This window comes from Pogona vitticeps, chromosome 2 (genome assembly GCF_051106095.1).
Source record: "Pogona vitticeps strain Pit_001003342236 chromosome 2, PviZW2.1, whole genome shotgun sequence".
NCBI lineage: Eukaryota > Metazoa > Chordata > Lepidosauria > Squamata > Agamidae > Pogona > Pogona vitticeps.
In genome coordinates this window covers 284083240-284106118 of record NC_135784.1, presented here as the reverse complement: position 1 = coordinate 284106118, position 22879 = coordinate 284083240, and the positions used below count along the sequence as shown (strand labels likewise).

Below are 22879 nucleotides of genomic sequence, written 5' to 3'. Positions count from 1 at the left end.
TGTTCTTTAAACCTAATTATTGTTCAAAATCCCTTTGCATAATTATGCCAGTGTAATGCTAGAGGTATAACCTTTGGAGGAGAGCTGCCTCAAGTTTAAGAAACCACCACAGACATTATCTGTTGCACATTGAATCACACAACTGAGCACTCAACAAATAATGTCTGTAAGTGATTTGTTGAGGCAGTTCCCCTCCAAAAATTATTCCATTAGCACCATCACCAAACAAGAGAATTTTGACTCTTTGGTTTAATCTCAATTTCTCACTTTCCCACCTGTAAAGGTTGTTTTGTTTCATTTCCCTGTCAGTTCAAACATACACATAGAAAAATTTAAAAAGAGCAAATACAAAAATCACATGGATTTCAATGTGAGTGTTTCCCTCATATATACTTTTTGAATGTTCTTTCTTTCTTTCTTTCTTTCTTTCTTTCTTTCTTTCTTTATTTATTTATTTATTTATTTATTTATTTATTTATTTATTTTTATTTATTTATTTATTTATTTATTTATTTATTTATTTATTTATTTCACTAATATCTGAACTTTTCTACTTCTTTTTCTAGTTCTTTCTTCCTCAACACTTTTGAGACTGTCTTTTCAGAAGCATGTTGATTTTAGTGAGTGTTACGAACTCATGATTTTATTATGAATTTCAAGCTGCTTGATGTTTTTAACCCCAAAACACAGAATCACAATTTTGATAGTAGAATTCTAGATTTGCCTACTCAGAAGGAAGTACCATTAAGTTCAAGGACATGTCTAGAGCGCTGTGGCTCTCTCTCTCACACACACGCACAGAGAGAGAGAGAGAGAGAGAGACAGACAGACAGACAGACAGACAGACACAAATGCATATGCACACATATCGTGGTCATAGCTGTCTTTGCTGCCATCAAATCTTTCTCCTTCTGGGACATGAAATATGCATGCCAGTGCTCCATCACATCCTTACAGTCTCTGATAGGACAGGGATGGGCACCACTGCCAAAGGGACTCATTCTCCTTCCCTTTGTTGAAGAACTTGAGTGGGGATAATTCTGTCCCAGTAACATGATAACATGATGTTGAGGAGGAGTGGCACTTTGCTTTCAGCTTCAGGCAGCAAGAGATTTTGGACCAATCCAAGTAGCAGAGTCAATACCCCTTTCAATACTAGTTGGAGAAACAGGAGCAAGACATGCTGCCTGGTGGGCTTTCCATATGCATCTGGTTGCTCACCATGGTGATGAATGATGGACTAGATACAGCTTTTGGTCTGACATTCTTGGCTCTTTTTATGTTCACATCTTAATCTTAGCCACGTGCCTGCGTGAGGAGGAAGCCAGGGACCATCGGCCGGCCACAGCCACTGGGTGAGAGGCAGTGGACTGTGGTTGGGCCCCTGCTGGATGCCAGCCCTCTTTTCCAGAAGAGCTGCTCGGCCCCCTCTGTGTCTGCAGGACCAAGTCCTGCTGCTCTAGGCTGCCTCATTCCCTTCGAACACCAGCCACCTGGCCTAGGGAGAGAGAGAGCTCTTAGCCAGAGCTGCTTTTGGGACCTGACCAGACCAGCGTGCCTGCGTGAGGAGGAAGCCAGGGACCATCGGCCGGCCACAGCCACTGGGTGAGAGGCAGTGGACTGTGGTTCGGCCCCTGCTGGATGCCAGCCCTCTTTTCCAGAAGAGCTGCTCGGCCCCCTCTGTGTCTGCAGGACCAGGTCCTGCTGCTCCAGGCTGCCTCATTCCTCTCAACATGAGCCACATGACTTGGTGGGGGGGAGAGAAGGGGCTTTAGAAATGTTTTATTTTATATATGTTTTAAATGTTTTTTAAATTGTTTTTAATTGCCATCAATTAAGAAGAGACCCACAGTGGATCTAATGGAACAGGAAGGGGGGAGGGCGTTGGAGGGGGCAGCCATTGAGGTGGTGCTGGGTAGGGGAAGGAATGGCGGTGGGGGTAGAACATGCCCGCGTAGGAGAAGAGAGGTTAGATATCTTACATCTATCCCCTCTTCTAGTCCTACTCCCAACCAGATGGTATCAGGTGACCATATCAGCAAACCCTCGAGCCACACGGTGCTGTTGATGAACGCCAGGTCAGTACAAAATAAAACTGCCCTCATCCATGATGTAATTCTGGATGAGGGGGCTGACCTGGCGTGCATTACTGAGACCTGGGTGGGAGAGGAGGGTGGTGTTCCCCTCTCCCAGCTGTATCCGCCTGGGTACTCGGTCCAGCACCAAGGTCGCTCGGAGGGTCAGGGAGGGGGAATTGCTATAGTCTATAGGAGTTCTATCTCCTTGACCAGGCTTCCTATCCCTTTGAGAGGAGGTCTCGAGGGCCTGTATTGTGTGTTGGGCTCGCGAGACAGGTTAGGGATTCTGTTGGTGTACCGCCCACCCTGCTGCGTACCACCAGTCTCCCTGCCTGAGCTGACGGAGGTAGTCTCGGACCTGGTGTTGAGGACTCCCAGGCTGTTGGTGCTGGGGGACCTGAACATTCACGCTGAGGCTCCCTTGACTGGGGCGGCTCAGGACTTCATGGCCACCATGACAACCATGGGGCTGTCTCAATGTGTCATCAGCCCAACGCATGAGAAGGGCCATACCTTGGACCTGGTTTTCTCAACGGGACTGGAAGATGGTGGTTTGGATGTGGAGGGGTTGGTTGTGACCCCATTGTCATGGTCAGACCACTTCCTGGTCAAGTTTAGTCTATTAGCTTCTTCTTCCCTCTGCAAGGGTGGGGGATCTATTAAGATGATCCGCCCTCGGAGACTAATGGATCCAGATAGATTCCTGAATGCTCTGGGGGATTATCCGTCTGATATGGTCGGCGCTCCTGTCGAAGCTCAGGTCACCCTATGGAATAAGGAGATGACCCGGGCTGTTGACACGATTGCGCCTAAGCGCCCTCTCCCTGCTCGCCGAGCCCAGACAGCCCATTGGTATACTTCTGAACTGCGGGCGATGAAGCGAGAGGGGAGACTGCTGGAGCGCAGGTGGAGGAAATCCCGCTGGGAGTCCGACCGAACACGACTTAGAGCCCATTATCGGGCCTATTTCGTGGCAATACGGCTGGCGAAACGGCAATATTTCTCCAGCCGTATTGCTTCCTCAGAATGTCGCCCAGCCGAGCTGTTTCGGGTGGTCCAGGATCTTCTTCAACCGGGAAATCCGGTGGAAGTCCTGGACTGCTCATCAGTTCGCTGTGATGAGTTTGCCATCCATTTTGAGGAAAAAATCGCTCAGATTCGCAGTGGGTTGGACTCCACAGTTACTGCAGAATCAGAGGATGTGTCCAGCGCACCGTGCTTTGGTCAGGTATTAATGGATGAGTTTCAATTGTTGAGACCTGAGGATGTGGACAGGGTGCTTGGATCTGTCCGTTCTACCACAACTCCGCTCGACCCTTGCCCATCCTGGCTAATTAGAAGATCAGCCAGGGGGGGTCGCACCTGGGTCCAGGAGGCCGTGAACGCCTCTTTGAGAGAGGGAGTGGTCCCTACCACCTTGAAAGAGGCGGTAATTCGACCACTCCTTAAAAAGCCAAACCTGGACCCAAGGCTGGTGGCTAACTACCGACCAGTAGCGAACCTCCCTTATTTGGGCAAAGTGTTGGAGCGGGTTGTGGCTGGGCAACTCCAGGCGCTGCTGGATGAAACGGATTTTCTGGATCCATTTCAATCGGGTTTCAGGCCGGGTTTTGGTACAGAGACTGCCTTGGTCGCCCTGTATGATGACCTTTGCCGGGAGAGAGACAGGGGGAGTGTGACCCTGTTGATACTCCTGGACCTCTCAGCGGCTTTCGACACCATCGACCATGGTGTCCTTCTGGATAGGCTGGCTGGGTTGGGAGTTGGGGGCACTGTTTTACGGTGGTTCCGCTCCTTCCTGGCTGACCGTGTCCAGAGGGTGGTGCTGGGGGACAGTTGCTCTGCCCCATGGCATTCATGTCATGGGGTTCCTCAGGGCTCGATACTGTCCCCCATGCTGTTTAACATCTACATGAAACCGCTGGGAGAGGTCATCAGGAGGTTTGGGCTGAGGAGTCAGCAATATGCTGACGACACTCAGCTCTACCTCTCGTTTTCCACCAATCCAGGTGAGGTGGTTTCTGTGCTGAACTCATGTCTGGACCTGATAATGGACTGGACGAGGGTCAATAAATTGAAACTCAATCCAGACAAGATGGAAGTGCTGTTAGTGGGTGCTTCGCCAGACAGGCTGGAGGGCCATCTCCCTGCCCTGAATGGGGTTACACTCCCCCTAAGGGACAGGGTCCGCAGCTTGGGGGTGCTCCTGGACCCCAGTCTAACACTGGAAGCCCAGGTGGACTCGGTGGCCAGGGGCGCCTTCCTCCAGCTGCGGAAACTATACCAGCTACGGCCCTACCTGGACGAGCGGAGTCTCATGACAGTTACACATGCACTGGTAACATCCCGTATAGATTACTGCAATGCGCTTTACGTGGGGCTGCCTTTGAAGACGGTCCGGCGACTGCAACTGGTTCAGAATCGAGCGGCGCGGCTGGTAAGTGGTGTGGCCGCCAGGGAACATATCAAGCCGATTCTGTACAAGTTCTGATTAAATTACTTTGGCTACCAGTTGCTGCCCGGGCCCAATTCAAAGTGCTTGTTTTGACATATAAAGCCCTAAACGGCTTGGGCCCTGGATACCTGAAGGACCGCCTCCTTCTATACGAACCTACCCGGCAGTTAAGATCTAGCCAGGGGGCCCTTTTGAAAGAGCCGTTCTTTAAGGAGGTAAGAGGGACGGCTTGCAGACAAAGGGCCTTTTCGGCAGCTGCCCCCAGACTATGGAATGCCCTCCCAACTGAAATTCGTCTGGCGCCGACACTGATGACATTTCGGCGCCAGGTCAAAACCTGTTCCAGAAGGCTTTTAACTGAAATAATATTAACTGTGGGTCTGATGGCAATTTTATATATATTTTAATTGTATTTTAATTGTACATATCTTTATTGTATTTTAAATGCTGTAAGCCACCCAGAGACCTTTGGGTAGTGTGGGCGGCATATAAATTAAATTAATAATAATAATAATAATAATAATAATAATAATAATAATAATAATAATAATAATAATAATAATAATAATAATAATAATAATAATAATAATAATAATAATAATAATAATAATAATAATAATAATAATAATAATAATAATAAAATCTCCTGCCCCATTTCACCTAAGAGAAGAAGAGCCAGTTGGCCCTGTGTGGCATGCAAGGTGCCATTACCACAAAGCAATAGAAGGTGCTCTCATCATACAAAAGCATTAGGAGCACTGGGGAGATCTCTGCAATTATGTACCTATTTTTATTAAACATCACAGCAAGTGGGAAAGTATGTATGTAAGAGGAAGCTCCAGAATTCATCCAATACCTTATACACTATAGCACTGACAGCAAGTTGAAAGAGAAAATAGCACCCCAAGCACACATACATTGCCAGAGAGGATTCAGGAGGAGTAAAAGGCTCACTAATCTTTTGAACCATGAATTCCTTAAAGAAATGTATACACAGCCCACCCGCTCCTAAAATACAACAGGCATACATCAGCTTAAACATTCAAGTCTAATATTTCCAAGGCAAATCTGTCACGGTAGCCTATAAAAATTAGAAATGAACCAAAATAGAATACATTATAGAATTCCCATGCTATATAACTCAGAACAGAATCCTTCACTCATCCTTGCACCTTGCAATTACAACTCATTGCCTATGTGTGATCACACTGTGTTCAGAAGGCCTCTGGTAAAAGAACATGGCAGATGGGTTGTATGACAGGGAAACAAGAGGATAACTGGATAAGAAGTACAAGGATAAAGTCATAATTCTGCATTTCACAGTTTTGCTCAGTTGAATACATATATTGCCGAATTGTTATTCATATCACACTTGGAATTGTTTCATTGCCTCCAGTTGACTAAAGAACAGCAGTCCTTTCTGGCTTTTTAAAAATACCTTTACTCCTGCTTCATAGTATGCATTTGGATTAGTGAAGCCATTTCACATTTTACAGCTTAAAGTTGAAGAGAACTAAAAGAAAATCAGACAAAATAAAGTAAAACATATATTTGTATTGTCATGTTTTTCCTGACCCTGTTGAATCTCAAGGTCCCTCCAATGGAAGAAATTTCCATTTCTGTTAAATGGCACCAACAAACAACTAAAGCATGTTGTCACTTCTGCTTCTCTACATTGTGGTTCACGAGAGAGAGAGAGCATGGGATGCTTTCTTCTCTTTGTTCCAGTTGTAAGAAGTTGTAATTGTAGAAAGTCTGAATTGTAGGTCTAGTTCTGTCTGAATTCTCCAAAAATGTTACCTCTTGGGGATTTAGATCTCCTATCCTGGCTCGTGAGGGTTTCATCACTTGAGTTAGCCTTGCCTCCCTTTGCCAGGTTCTTAAAGTGCAACAGAGTAACAGTGCAAATGTATACTATGCATGCAAGACACCAGCTTTCCTGATGCATTATAGTCACTGCATGATGTTTGCAGACAACATTTAATGGATTTAATACTTTGAAGCACCCAGGCAACTGGCAGCCACCTGAATAACCTGAATACAAACACGTTTGGAGGCACAGCTGGAAAACTGTGGGTTGCTTGAGGTTAAAAGCAATAGAATGCCAGAATAGAGGGAATGAATCAAGCTGCATCCCATACTGTGAAGTTATTATTGGATGTTATATACATTTTTTAAAAAAATGCACACGAGCAGATTGTAGATTATAACATGGACCCATTATTCTCAACACTTTAGAGTTGCTTTTCTTGCATCAGAAAATATTTTGATAACTGGAGACACTGATAAAAGGTCATTATCATGACTGGTCAAAAGGCCATAACCAATCATCAATCAAACCAACCCTTGTTTCCATTCTGGTACTTTTTTCTAAGGCAACATGAGCATACAGAGTAGAAACTAGCCTCTTGATTCTCCTGTGACATTTGCTGCTGCCACTGCCATCTGCTCCATAGTGTTGAAACTGATTGTTCTATTTGTCTGGGGAACAGTTCCTTTCAAGAGTTGCTCTAGCCTTTCCTTTGTACACCCCCATTTTTCCCCACACCATTTGGTTCCCACTTTGCCTATTCCTGTAACAGCATGTTCTCTAGCATCTGGCATGCATGACTCTAGATACCCCAAAATCACCCTCCTTAAGTAATCACTTTCTAGAGTACACTATAAATCCCAAATCCCTTTAATGCAATATATTGATTGATATCCTTCTTGCTTCTTACAGATGTCAAGCTCTTACCTGAATGTGCTAAAACACTGGTTTTGTCTGGAGGTGAATCTACGTTACACAGTTTCAGCACTTAATTCCACTTTAATGGCCAGGGATTCTATTTATGGAATAGTAGGATTTATAGTTTGATGAAGTGGTTAGAATTCTCTGAGACACAGCTCTCATGTGTTCCCTTGAACTGTAACAGAGAAATCTATGTTCTTCATCAAATGTATAGAAATAAATTAAATATAGTGGTGCCTCGACTTATGAACGTAATCCATATTGGAATGGTGCTCGTAAGTCAAAATGTTAGTAAGTTGAAGCACCATTTCCCATAAGAATATATTGAAAACTGATTAATCTGTTCCAGCCGGGGGGGGGGGAATCACCAAAAAAAATAAAATAAAACAACACAGCAAGCCTGGTTGGAAGGGGCTCCGTTGCTGAGGTTTAAGAAGAAAAAGAAAAACTCCATAAACAAAAAATAAAGCTACCTCCATTGCTGAGGTTTAAGAAGAAGGAAAAAAACCTCCAAAAATAAACAGCAAAGCCACCAACAACACAGCACAGAAATATACCCGCCCCAGCCAAAGCCCACCCAGAACAGTTTTTTAAAAGGAGACAACAGCAGCTTACCTCCCTGCAGATTCACCCACAGACACAGACACAGAAACAGACACACACACACACACACACACTCCGAAGCAGAAGGAGGCTCTCCCAAGCCTCCGACAACACACTCTCTAACTGCTGAAAGTGAAAGAGCTATAATACAAATAAGCAGCCTCGTCACCACCTACAGTTAGAAATCTGAATTGCCCGCCTTTTTTCCCTGTTTCTGTTCGTAAGTGGAAGCTCCATTCACAAGTTGAAGCAAAATGTTGTGACCGGAGCTGTTCGTAAGTCGAATGTTCATAAGTAGGGACGTTCGTAAGTCGAGGCACCACTGTATTATCTTTGGGACAGGTTGCAAAGATATTTCCACTTTACAGGTAAACAGCAGCAGCCTCCCTGTTTCCTAGTGCATGCTCTTAACTACAGGATGAAAATGTAATGTGAATTCATTTTTACAGAGATACAACTAGCAACAATACCTGTAATTGCATCTTCTAATTTCCTAATCAGAAAAACTACTATGGCTGGAAATGTAACACAAAGTAAAATTAACGAAGAGGTAGTGCAATCCAAACTCAAAAATACACACTGGGGCTATAGCGGTTTTGCAACAGATGGAAAGCTTCGTACCGCACAACTGCTTCTGTGCTGGCTGATCTTGGATCTGCTGGCACAACTGCTGTGCTGGCTGTGATTGGCCAACAGAACAGCCCAAAAAGGAGTAATGAATGGCAGCAGGAGGGGAGGAACTGAATGTCACGAGATCAACCCCACTCAGCCAAGATTCAGAATTTCTAGGTTGCCACAAAATTAGGCAGGGTTAGTGTAGAGTTCCAGCATTTTGGGGTTTGGATTTAGGGGACTGGATTCAGAATACCCTTGGTTGATTTAATGTCAGTTCAACCAGCCCTGAGTCATCTTGGCTAGTTAGGATTTCACCTTAAGTTGCATTCACAAAATGCATCATGATTACTCAACTGTGCTGAAATTGAATTTGTAAACCATCATTTTGTGTTGTTGCTTAAAGCCTTTGTGTTGCATTCTTGCAAGCCATGCATGCTCTTTGTCATAGAGGGACATCTCAGATATTTTGTCCTCCAGGTGTCCTGTCCTTACTTTGCCCATGCCCAGTCAGTCTAAGCTCACAGTAATGGACACTGTTTCTCATCAATGCAGCTCTTTCTGGCATTCCGCCACCCTAATCAGCTGTCATGAAGCCTATGCCAGGAAATCCTGGAACATTCTCATTCCTCACATTGGGATGATGTCACTGAGCATTTATCAGCAGTGGCAGAAAAGAAAACTTTTCCAAGGAAATTGGTGCAGAATAGGATTGTTGCAATTATGTGTTGCACAGCTAACCCTTTTACCAATATCAATCACTGATATAAACAAATGGATCTTTCTTAACTCTATTTATCTAAAACTTAACTTTTAACTTCTCCATCATATTCAGCTCTCTCCAGACTAAGCTATCAAGCTTGTAAAATATATTTTACAAGCTTGACAAGAGTTCCCATCATGATTTGTAAAATGCTATGTTCTGCCTGTGTTTTCTCTGTTAGCCATTTCCATGTTTTTGTCAGCTGCTCCTGTATTGAAAGTCTTAACTTTCTCTCCATCATCACCATCTTGGCTGCTATTAAAAGACTCCCTACTGCTCTCTTGTTCTCTGGTTTAACCATTATTACTGCCACCAAAACCTAGCAGCAACACCAGAAACAAGGTGCTCAAACATTCTTCTTAGATCAGGAAGTGTCTAGCATGTCCTTTCCTTCTAGTGGGCAAGACAGTATGTTTTATTTTGTTTCTGTTATTGGCTAGGCAATTTTGATATTGTAGTCCAAAGAAGTAATTTTTCAAGTTCCAATAAAGTGGTAGTAGAAAGATTTATTTCTGTCACCTACTCATGTCACGGTTAGCCAATTGTCAGCAAGCTCCTGCTTGATAGTTTTTTAAAAAACCAAAAAGGAAAACCACTGAAAAGTTGAAAGCAGAATAACGAGAGGAAAAAGGAAAATAAAATGATAACACTAGATGGGAGCTGTAGAAATTGTGGAATGGCCCAACATGACACATAAATCCAGCAACCCAATCAACCAGAGGAACAGAATGTGAACTCTGACAAAGATGAAAGGGAAGAGAAGATTACGTGCAGGTACTTCGTCCTTGCATCTCTTCCACACTGTTTGAAAAATATCTGCACATCTGTTCCACTGTGTTCATTTCATCCCCATTCTTATTTTCTCATTTCATACTTTGGAATTAGTTGGCAAGGTAGTCTATGACTTATCAGGAGCAGCTTTGCCTCTTTCTATTTATCAAGCTTGTAGCATAGTGGTGTTCAACTTTTGGTACATTTTTTATACTGTCCTTCCTTCTCCCCACTCCTTCCTTCTATTTTTTTAATGATTCCACCATGCCAAAGACTTGATTCATCCAGGACAGGAAACAAGAAGAAAGTAAACTGCTAGCTTGCTTCTGGTCATCAATATTAAAACATGTTCCTATATAACCATGATGGTGTGGATTAGAGATGGGGGTATTCATATATTAATATCCCTGGACAACAAGAGTTAACCATCCACTCATGCATTTGGTGGCAGAGGCCCCTCTCTTCCTTCCAATCACTCTGAAGCATCATACAACTAGCCACACAGTAGCCATGCAGGGAGACATGTCCTTCCTCCCTCTGCCAGGAGTGGCTAGCTGACTAGGAAGAGAACAACGCTCGGGAGCGACTGGAAGGATGAGCGGGGCCGCTGGTGGTGGTGGATGTGTGAGTGGACAGTCCAGCCCCAGGGGCCAAACCCTCATTAACTCCAGCTTCATGGGGACATTCTTATTCGTATACAAATACCCCCACCTCTAGTGTGGATGCCTCTTAAATAGAGTTTTCTGTCCAGAACTTGGAATCAACTATTGTTGTTGTTGTTACATACTCTCAAGTTGTCTCTTATGTATTGATAACAATATGAATAAGCAGCTTTCAGAATGTCTTACTATTAACCTTACTCGCCTCTTACAAATTCAAGGAGTTAGCTTTCTTTATTAAGTCACATTTGGGCTTCTTCTTTTCCTGCTGCCTTCAACTTTCTCAGCATTGTGGTCTTTTCCAGCATGTCTTATCTTCTAATGATGTGCCCAAAATGCAATAATCATTATTTTTGCTTCTAGATAGTATTTGGTCTTGATTTGTTCTAGAACCCACTTGGAATCAACTAGTTAGATTTGTAGTTTTAGAAAGGTGGGCCATGTTAGTCTGTGACAGCATATCAGGCAAAAGAAAAACAAAAAGTAAAGAAGAAGAATTGCTTGGTTGAAACATTTTTTTCTTTCGACATATATAAGTACCTAAGAATTCTGGAACTATTATACTATATTGCCACACTATCAAACTTATTATTAAAACATCGCACATATAAGGCATCACTAGGTATTTTTATCTAGCTGAAAAGTCAGTTAGTTAGTGGCTCAGTTGATTGTACTAGAGTATATTAATCTTTTTTAAATAAAGATTTTTAACATGTGCACACATTCAAAGTAAACCATCCAAAGTGTTTTTCAAGAACTCAGAACACTGTAATACGAGGAAGCTTTTGGAAGTCCATAATTCTGAGAAATCCAAGCCTTTCAAAAGTTTTGTACAGCATTGTGCCTCATCTTTTTCTTTTTACAAGCCTACTTGAGAGTAAGGCAAAGCTGAAACCATAGAAATTTAGCAAAGAATTTTCAAGAGCTACTCCATTAAACCATGATGGGGACAAAAGACAGAAGTGCAGAAGAGAAAAATAGAAATGAAGAAGAGAAGAGCAAATTAAGTCTCCATTCTCTCTTCTAAAATCCATTAGATTCATCTTGTGATTCATTAGCTAGTTTGTCATTACTTTTGAGAACAGTCTCATTGAACAGGAAATACAATATGCGTAGTGCAGGATCAAGGAATTCCAGAAACTGTTGCATCTTTTTCTTCTCTCGTTTATTGTGATAAATTATGACACCATGTCTGAAGATACCTGTCAAGATCAACTGCCAGGGCTGTTTTGAAATATTTGCATATTCAGTCCTCTAAAAATGTTCTTTTCCTGCTGTACATATTAATATGCAAATGAAAGAAACAGGGAGACATTGATAAAAGATAAGCATTCTGGTGAAAATAAGTCTTAACATTTATGATACAAACTGATTAAACCCTTTTGCTTAAGGGCAAATGTTATAAGAAATGTATGTTTGCTGCCATACATCATAATGCCATATGGAGCTCTCCTCTCTGGTGAAGTGTACAGTGGATCCTCGACTTACAGACGGCTCGACTTACAGACTTTTTGAGTTACAGACTTCTCTGGCTGCAAAATTTAGGTTCGACTTGCAGCCAGATAATCGACTTACAGACCAGAAAAAAACCAAAATGGAACAAAAATGGCCAGTTACGGGATTAATCGGTTTTCAATGCATTGTAGGTCAATGGAGACTCGACCGACAGACTTTTCAACCTGCAGACACCATTCCAATACGGATTAATTCCGTAAGTAGAGGGTCCACTGTAGTACATGTTTGGGGTCAAACTACATAGTAAACTAAATGTATCACACAACCACATTTAATTGTCCATTAAAATCTGAGCTGTTAAAAGAGAGATAAATATGTAGGATGTGGAACATGTAGGAAATAAAGGATTTTCTTCATGAAAAGATCTCTTGGGGCTTTTCAAAAACAGCTTTGAATAAAACTCTTTTATCCCCACACCCTGAGACTTCATCTCTTCTTCAGTTGGGTTTCATCACATATTCATAGCTTCTTTTCTTTCCAGTTTGGATCAGTGTGCAGGTAGAAGAAGGTTCAAACCTGTATTTTTTCTTTACTAAATTTGTCCCCCACCCAAAAACCCAGGAATCATCATCATCATGGTCCAGATGAGCTGCACGGATTTTGGTTCAAGTATTTAACAAGTCCCCATCAAGGTATAGAAGTGCAATTTAATCACTTACTTCAAAATTCTACAATTGAAGATTAGATAACAGGCCTCACATTTCTGATAATAAACAATAATCAAAAGGGCAATGAACCCAGTAATTATTGACCTGTTACATGCCTTCCAACAATGTTCAAGCTCCTCACAGGAGTACTTTCAAGATCAATATATATTTAATTGAAAACTCCCTATACCCAACTGAACAGAAAGGGAACTTTAAAAAGTCAAGAGGCATGAAAGATCAACTGCTTATTGATAAAATGATACTAAAGAATGCAAAAAAAATCTCAACATGGCCTACATAGACAATAAAAAGGCATTTGACTCATTGCCACACAGCTGGATTAACACCTGCTAAAAATGCCCTATGTGAAGAAATTAGTAAACACAACATCAAAAGAGGAACATTTCAAGGGGATTCTTTGTCACCACTGCCATTTAACATCTCACTAATTCCATGTCAATAATTTTAAATAAAATTGGATTGGGCTACCATATTTCAGAACATTTGCCCAAACTCTGGGAGGTAGTGGAAGACAGGAGGGCCTGGCATGTTCTGGTCCATGGGGTCACGAAGAGTCGGACACGACTAAATGACTAAACAACAACAACATTTCAGAACAAGCAGTCATCTGTTATCCATGGAGAACCTAAAACTATATGCAACATGTTCCATGGAGATGGAATCACTATCAAGTGATGAACATTGCTTGTTTGTTTGTTCAATTTGAGCCCGCTCCCATTAGAATCACAGCACTTACTATCGGTGGAATTATAAATATCTGGGAATACTAGAAGCAGATAAGATCCTGCACACAAAAGTTAAAGAATCCACTGAAAAGGAATATATCAGAAGACTGCGGAAAATCTTAACATCAACATTAAATGGTGGAAATACAATCAAAGCCATAAACATATCAGCAGTTCTAGTAATCAGATACCCAACTGGAATAATAGATGAAACCCAACATTCATTAGAATAACTGGATCAAGAATCACTGAAACTAATGAACATCATTCCATACATCTAAAAAGTAATGTAGAGAGAATATATCTATCATGAAAAATTGAAGGCCATAGATTACTGCAAATAGAACAGGCAGTAGAGGATGAAAAAGAAGCCTAAATGATTGTATCAGTACAGGTAGAGAAAAATTATTAAAGGTGGTGAACATGGAAAATATTTTGAAAACAACAGAAACAAAGGCTCAATATAAGAAACAACTATTTGAAAATAAATTAAACAGTTGGAAAAAATAAACCACTACATGGACAACACCTGAGAAATATTGATGGAAGGCATGATAATAATTCAACATGGGCATGGCTAAAACTGGGGACCATTAAGAGAGAAACCAAAGTCTTGATTTTCATTGCACAAGAACAAGCACTTTAAACTAGTGTGATGAAAGCTAAGATTCAAGCAAATGTTAACTCTGCCAAGAAAAAGATGAAACTGTGTCACACCTCATCTGTGAATGTCCAAAGACTGCACAAACAGATTACATAATTAAACATGATAGTGGTAGAATTAGTGCACTGATTATTATGCAAAAAATATAACTTTCCAGCCTCCAAAAACCCATGGGAACATCAGGTAGAGAAGGTGTCAGAAAACAATAATGTCAGGATCCTTGTGGGATTTCCAGATCCAAACAGATAACCTTAAACATAACACACCAGCCATAGTAATAAAAGAATGAAAAAAAATGTCTGGATCGTTGACATTGCAATTCCAGGGGATGCCAGAGTTGAAAATAAAGAATTGGAAAACTATCGAAGTACAGAGAGCTGGCAATCGAAACATCTCGCTTGTGGATGAAACACACTTCACTGGTTCCTGTAGTCATTGGGACTTCGGGAACAATATCAAGAAATTTCACACAGTATTAAAAGCAGTTGCAAATCTCAGAAATATTACCATCAGAACTAAAAAAGGGGCAATTATTAGGAACAGCATACATACTGTGCCAATATTTAATAGATTCTTAGGTCCTTACTTTCCCAAGAATAATGGACCTTATTCAGATTGCCCTTGGAGCTCAGAAAATAAAGTACAATTTAGCAGTACACTAATCATTTAACACAGACAGTAGTTCAGTATTGGAAATACAAGGACAATAATCCTGAGAAGAGTTGAAAGCACCGAGAGGAAGACTGAACATCAGGTGGATTGACTTAAGAAAGGAAACCACAGCTTTGAGTTTGCAAGATAATTGGATGTTTTGTAGATCCTGAATTCACAGAGAATTAAAGGACATGGTGGTGTTGCGGGTTAAACCGCAGAAGCCTCTGTGCTGCAGGGTCAGAAGACCAGCAGTCGTAAGATCCACGCGACAGAGTGAGCTCCTGTCACTTGTCCCGGCTCCTGCCAACCTATCAGTTCGAAAGCATGCAAAAACAAATGCAAGTAGATAAATAGGTACCACCTCGGTGGGAAGGTAATGGTGTTCCGTGTCTAGTCGCGCTGGCCATGTGACCATGGAAATTGTCTTCGGACAAATGCTGGAAACAGGGATGAGCACTGTGCCCTAGAGTCAGACACGACTGGACTAAATGTCAAGGGAAAACGTTACTTTTACCTAATTCACAGAGTTATCATGCATCAGGGGCAATGTGACAGCAGAGAATCACCACCACCACCATTGCATATCTTCTGAACAATGAGCTTCCTCATCCACATTGTACACTCCTGGTGTCAGAATGGAGTGTAGAATATAGATTATTGACTATAATATATTCTAAATAGAGAGAAGAAGATGTAGCCATTTTATTCTAAATAGAGAGAAGATGTAGTTCATTGCACAAGAACAAGCACTTTAAACTAGTGTGATGAAAGCTAAGATTCAAGCAAATGTTAACTCTGCCAAGAAAAAGATGAAACTGTGTCACACTTCATCTGTGAATGTCCAAAGACGGAACAAACAGATTACAAAAAGAACATCTGTGATGTTCTTTTTGATAATGTGCAGCTCTGCCTTAATTTCATGTGTATCTCGTTCTTGATCATGTTTTCTAATTTCTTCAATATCCTTTTTTAAAAAAATATCCATGAATCCCAGCCCTTTTTCAGACATAAATGTCAACACAGATCCGCCCAGACCTTTCCTCCGTAGTTTCTTCCTCAGCTGCTGGGGATTTTGCTTTATTCACAGCAGATCCATTCACATTAGTTCAGCTACTTTGATTACTTAAACTGATTCAGTAAAGTATATTCAAAGATACTGTTGTTTGGCACAATGGTGTGGCTGCTGGCGAGCAGTGACAAAACACCAAGAGGGCTGGATTTTGCAAATAATGTGATTTTTTCTGTGTGTGTGCCAGCCCCTAGACACAGAAAGACAGAAAGAAAGAAAGAAAGAAAGAAAGAAAGAAAGAAAGAAAGAAAGAAAGAAAGAAAGAAAGAAAGTAAGTAAGTAAGTAAGTGTGACAACCCCAGACCTACTGGGATATGCCCCACTTTCACTAAGCTGCCACCAACCATTCCCTATAAGAAGTCACACAGACCAGGGATGGATTTTTAACAAATAAAAGAACAAGGTTTATTAAATAACACACAGGGAAAAATAAAAAGATCAAGTGAATAAGATACAGTAACGTGGCTTAGTCTCAATCATACATACACACAGTTTGGTTCACACAGAACACTTAACTTGAAGCACAGACCCTGAACCTATCAGTTCTGGCTAACCATACAGACACCTGAACCTATCAGGTTGGTACTGACTGACACACAGTAGTACCCTGTCTGACACACAGACTCCCACTCAAGCTTCTTCTCTCAGCTCTTATCCAGCTTCTTCTTCAGCTCTACTAAACTTCACACAGGCTTCACATATATATACAGTACAGCCCCTCCTCCTGATGTCCCGCCTTCCACTCCCCATAGGATGGAACTTTCCCTCCAAACCCATGACAGACAGGTAACATCAGTGCTGTATGTAACAGTAAGTAAGTAAGTAAGTAAGTAAGTAAGTAAGTAAGTAAGTAAGTAAGTAAGTAAGTAAGTAAGTAAGTAAGTAAGTAAGTAAGTAAGTAAGTTGCCACTTGACTTTTGCTTACAGCTTATTAAGGTAGTTTTTCTGTAGTCATGCCTCCTGAAAATCAGGAAGGCTGCAGAAGAGCTATGTTAACAAACTGCAAACAAGCCTGTTTGTCAATTTCCTGCTCTCTCCCTACATGGCCAGTAAATGTGAATGTACCCAGGAAAACCTGATTTTCCAGGTGTAATTTTGTGGTGGGTGAATTCACTTTTTTTTTTTTTTTTTTTTGCTGTGTAATCACACACTCTCTTTCTTGCATTCTCTCTCATTCAGTCATTTACTCAGTCACACAACACACCCCTTTGCAAGGGGTGTCATTTAATATCATCCATCCATCCAACATTTATATGCAGCAGGATTTCAGCAGAATGATGGAAAATGTAGAGTTTCATCTCAGCCTGCTGCCATAAAGCTACTTTCACAAAGCTGTGATTTGAAACCGTAGTCTATCCATTTCAAAGACATTCTTCTACTGAACAGTGTGATATAATTTCAGCATAATTCCACAGGGCAGGAGAGTAGACACTAAGCTCTAAAACACTTTTCATGGTTGTCTCCGTGTGAAAGTAGCAAACAAAAGACAAGAGAAGATGGAACCAATACCTTCAGCTCTGCTTTGACAAGCATAACCCTGACTATTTCACACAGATAGAACCCATGCCTACAGAAAAAAAATCTTTAGGGAATAATGTATGAGTATTATGTGTGAGACCCATGTGAGACCCATGAAAGGAGAGGACACCTATAGGTACAACTGAAATCTTAAAATTGCAGTGTCACCTTCGGGACCAGGAAGAGCATGGCTTTAAAGCAGAACGTCCAGAATCACTCAGTCAACATGGACAGTAGCTTTCAGGCTGGAAGATTCTGGGACTTTTTGTTACAAAAAAAAAGTAACGTTTCCAAGCTCTGAGAGGCACAGTTTAACAAACAACAATTGTTTTAATTTCCTCTTTTAGAATGACTCTAACCACTACCTAGAGCATGTAAGTTACCTCACTCAGCTACCCCCCAATGTATCCAGTGGCTGCAAGATTCTGGAAACTGTCATCCAAGGAACTAACTTTTCCAAGCAATCCTATGAAGGATAAAAATGGGATAAAAACTGTCCTCTTGCCAAGGTAAAAATCCTCACCTGAATCTTCCTTAGTGTTGCATTGACGGGTCCCGTTCTCAGAAGGAAATTATTGCTACAATGACATCTGAAGTTGATGAAGACCCAATATAAACAGATTAAGTGCTTAGGATTTTCTACTGTCTGTAATTAAGAATACGGGTAATCTTTCCAGAAGGCAGGCATACATTTAAGAAGCACAGTGATGTGTCTGCCAAAAAGTTATATGAAACAATAAGTGTTGCTAGTTTAAAAAGGGGTGGGGGGGGATAAGTAATATGAGTTAGTTTGTAGCTGATTAGTCAGCACACCTTAGTTTCCCCCCCCCCTCCACATTTATAGATTTTATCACCTTAGGACAAATTCAAAAACAGAAAATTTAAAAGATAAATGTTAGATCAGGGATGGGAAACAGGTGAATGAAAAGCTCATCTCAAGCTGGACTCCCACTTGCCCTGGGCAGTAAGGGGTGGTGTGAGTTGCATTCCAGCAACATGTGGAGGGCTGCATGTTCCCTTTCTTCCATTAGACAAATATAAATAATATGTATATATTAATAAAAGAGAAAGAGTTCTTCCATATGATTGCATTGAAACCCCAGCTCTTTTGCATAGACACAGTCTGATCACTACTTTTTCCTCTTAATTCATTACATATTACTGTTCTCATCTTCTAGCTATGCCAGTCAGTGCAGTGGAAAGATCTCTGATAAGGCATGAATCCAAGGGAAAAAAGAATAGGCTCACTTCAGAAATATACTAGACTACAGCACAATCCCAAGGAACTTCAGTCCAAAGCAGACAGAAACTGAAAAACTATGGTTTCAAATGAAGTGAGCTCTCTTTGAGGCCAATAGAACTGCCTCAGAGATTCAGAAGAATGCTTTTGGGTTTACATTTCCTGATCAATCTCTCCTAAGCTTGCAAAAAAAATGAGAAATTCCAGATAGAGAGAAGAGTTAAGAGGCAGAGGAGGATAAAGTTCTGTTGAGTGACAGCTCTGATATCTAATCAGGGAATGACATTATCAGACCTCTTCTGCTACTACTATTGACAGGTAGGACACCGAAATAACTTATCGGATGTTGGCTGTTGCTGCTTCATGTGATTGTTGCTGCGGCTCAGGATTCTCCAAACGCTCTGAGGAAAGGTAGTAACTGGGAAACTATGTCCCCTTGTTGCCTTTCTAATGGGTGGGTGTTTGACTAACATTATCTTCCCAAACTAAGATGGCAGTGTGTTAGCCTGTTATATTAATCTATTTCAAGAACAAAACAAAATAAAAGTATTGTGGCACCTTTCAGATTAACACATTTATTTCAGTTGAAGCTTGAGACACATTTCTTCACATTGGTCTGAAGAAGTGGAATGTACCCATGAAAGCTCACACAGAAATAAATGTTTTAGTCTTAAAAGTTCTGTAATTTTTTTATTTTATTTTATTTTATTTTTGTTCTGTATTTTTGTTCTGGCCGTCTCCCACAATTCTTGAGACATCTTGTTGCATAAATCCCAGCAGCAGTGGCACAGGGCCAGGAGAAAAAAACTCCTTGTGAGCTTTCCATAAGCCCAGCAGCAACACAGAGCTCAAACAAATGCCTTATGTGTCATACGGTACATGCCGTATGGCAAACTTCCCATATGTCACATGTGCTAAATGGCATTTTGGCTAGACCTCATGGGATGTGAGCCCTAGTCAGAATGGCAGCAACTGTTGCAACTGTAGGATGCATTTTGCTTTCTCCCTGGGATTTCTCCCCAAAATTGGGATTTACCTTTGAATACTTTGGAGGGATAGTCAGGTTAAGGGGTAGAGGGACAATGGGTAGCAGAGGTGCCCCCCTCTACAGCTAGTCTACTCGCTTTCATGATGTAGATGGTGGCCCCTATATTATAAACTGGTGCTAAGCATCATACTCTGTCCTCCCCTCCCTGTATTAGGCAACCAGGGAGAGAATGTTGGAGGAATTTGATTTGGCTCTGGGTTGCTCCAATACATAGTGAGCCAGGTTTCACCCATATTCTGGAACCATTTGTCCCAATTCCCATTGTGTCCATTTCCACAACCAGCTGGCCCAGGAGCAGTTCAAGCTTTCCTCCTAGCCATTGCCTGCCATGACTCTCTGACATCACAAAGACCAGGCTCTGACCTCAGGTTTTTGCCTTGAAATTTCAGTGAATGTTTTGTTACAGATCTGTGCGTGAAGTTCCTTTGACACCCCACAGTCTAAATCAAGTTCCTCCAGCATTCTCTCCCTGGTTGCCTAATACAGGGAGGGGAGGACAGAGTATGATGCTTAGCACCACCATCTACATCATGAAAATGAGTAGACTAGCTGTAGAGGGGGGCGCTTCTGCTGCCCCTTGTCCCTCTACCCCTTAAACTGACCATCCCTCCAAAGCCTGCAGAGTCAATTCCCACTTTTGATACAAGAGGCTGAATGAAGATGACTTCCTACCTGAATGAAGAGGACTCCAAGAGGAACTGTTTTGTTTTGTTTTGTTTTGTGTTTTCACAACCCTAACGCCAACGACCCTTTCTGATGGTGCATGCATAGAGATGTTATAACATTTTACAGACTACAATTTAGACAAAGAAAGCACATTATATTTTAATATAAATAGAAAATGCATAGGAATTAAATGCCATGTGTGACTAAAGGCAAGTTTTTCTAGCACCAGGTTTTTGAATGAAAAGATACCTGTTCATATCTAAAAGATGACAGACGACAGTTTTGACTGGTATTTTTTAAACTGATTAAATATCAGTGCACCAATTTTGAAATTAGTATGAAAAGAAATACTTGAATAAGCATATGAGGAGGAACAAAGCATTGTAAAATGAGTTACTTACACTTTTGCTCCTGACATATAAAGTATTGTTGTTTGTGCTCATGATGCTGCAGTTGCTGATCTGCTATGGATTTTATATATGGATATTCCAGCTCTTGCCCATTCAGATTCCAGCTGATAGAAAGAAAATAGTCTGTTAATATTTTACAGACTCCACTATTATGCTGTACTATCTTGATCAGTGCATTTGCAGGAATTACAGAGAATCTCATACAAGTCTGCTTGGAAACTTCATTAACTTATTATCATTATTTGCATTTTTAAGATCTAAAAGTTCTGTAGTTGGTATATAGCTAGATAAAGAGAGACTGATAATAACAGTGAATGGAAACACAAAGGTATGCAACAATACCAAACCAGCACAATAAAAATTCAGTTGCAAATAAAAAAATATTGTAAAATGGGGTGGTGGGAGGGTTTAAAATGAGTGAAAAAGGAAAATAGGAGTTAGGACTTATTCCCAGTAAACTGATATAGGATCTCAGGGTAAACATCACATGTGGCATTGGTTAGACTAAAGTTGCTTAAACATTTACACATCTCTCCAGCCCTAGGAGTCCAGTGCCAGTTACAGCAAATAGTTCCTTTTAAAGAAAAAAAGCAACAAGACTGTGCAAATATTTGTTTGCTTTGTACAAGTCAAAGCAAATGTCCATTTTATATCCATAGATTCCCATATTATATCATTGCTCTTCCTGTACAGTGGGAAATGTCATTCGTTTTCCAAGCATGCCAACAAGGCCTGGGATATTATTTTTAATAGGTAACTAATTACTCTCCCAAAATATATTATCAGTGTTACTTGTGACATGCCAGAAGACGAACATGTTATTATCACATGTATTTCAAGTTGCTTTTTTGTCTGTGTTGTTTGCAAAGAAATATGCTTAGAAAACAGGAAAACACTTAGAAAAATGTCCCCAACAGTTCAAAACAATGTCTGCAGAAGTAACTGGTTACAAGTGAAAAAATGTAACAACATTACCAGACACTCTGAAAGCTTAGGCTGAATAGTAATTTAAAAACATTCTTAAAACATATCATTTTAAAAAAATCAATGTACAACATTCCACAATTGGTCCCTTTTTTTCTCTGTCCATTTTAATTGCTGAAAGCCTAACTAGAAAGGAAAGCTGTTACCTGCCACTGGAATAAAAGTCGCCATCCCAAGGAAAGGCCATTCCACCATCTAGGAGAAACCACCAAAAGAGCACCTTCTCTTGCTTGCTCACCCGATGTGCATGTGAGGGCCGTGGGACTGACACAAATGCCTCCTCTGAATATCTCAGAAATTGGGGGAGGTCATATGAGGAGATAATGGTTCTTCAGACATGCTTGGCCCTAAATTTTGTAGAGCTCTCAGTACTACAGGGCCATGCTGGCTGGAGGAGTATGGAAGGTGTAACCCAAAAAATTAACTTTTTCATGTTCTGCTTGTGTATTATTCTTTTTATTTAAAAAAAACTATGATGAAATGCTGTGTGTGTGAAAACTACGAGAGCTGCACTAAGTCCAGATGGCTATTTCTAGTTCACCTGGAAACCAGTAACATTGCCTTCAAGAGGCGATCTGGTTTGGCCTTTGAGGAGTCCTGTGAGATGGGGTCAAAGTTTATTTCAGCCAAATACCTTGCTTATTTTAAAAGCTACAGAGGAAGCCAAGATGACAGATTATTTGGACATTACTGAATGATTTATCCCTATCTTATCCCCGCCACTTAAGATTAGAAGCAACATGGCATCTCTGAATGTTGATTTCCAAGCACACCCCTTCTTCAGCCACTGGTACAGAAAGAGCTTTTGTATTCAAATGGTGCAACCTGTGTTGCCTGAGTCATCTTTTGGAACAGGGTAGGATCTGATGGAATCTGATAGTTTCTTTCAATCTCAGTTGGAAACACTGTTCAAAGTCTTCTGATTTTTCTAAAACATCAGAAGCAAGCTGAAAAGGAATGGTAAAGATCCTGGCATTCCAGCTTGACAGAAATCGCAATCATTTAAGTTTTGTTCATAATAGCTATGGTGTCATTTTAAAAAGAAA

The 22879-nt window shown here is 41.1% G+C and overlaps 1 protein-coding gene across 1 annotated transcript in view; it reads right to left on the bottom strand.

The window, feature by feature from the left end:
* Window positions 1-22879, bottom strand: part of PDE4D (phosphodiesterase 4D) — an 811089-nt gene that overhangs the window by 660559 nt on the left and 127651 nt on the right. The window contains exon 2 of the mRNA XM_072992727.2: window positions 20841-20953. Coding sequence (XP_072848828.1) covers window positions 20841-20882 — 42 coding nt within the window. The 5' untranslated portion in view covers window positions 20883-20953. The remainder of the gene's footprint in view (window positions 1-20840; window positions 20954-22879) is intronic.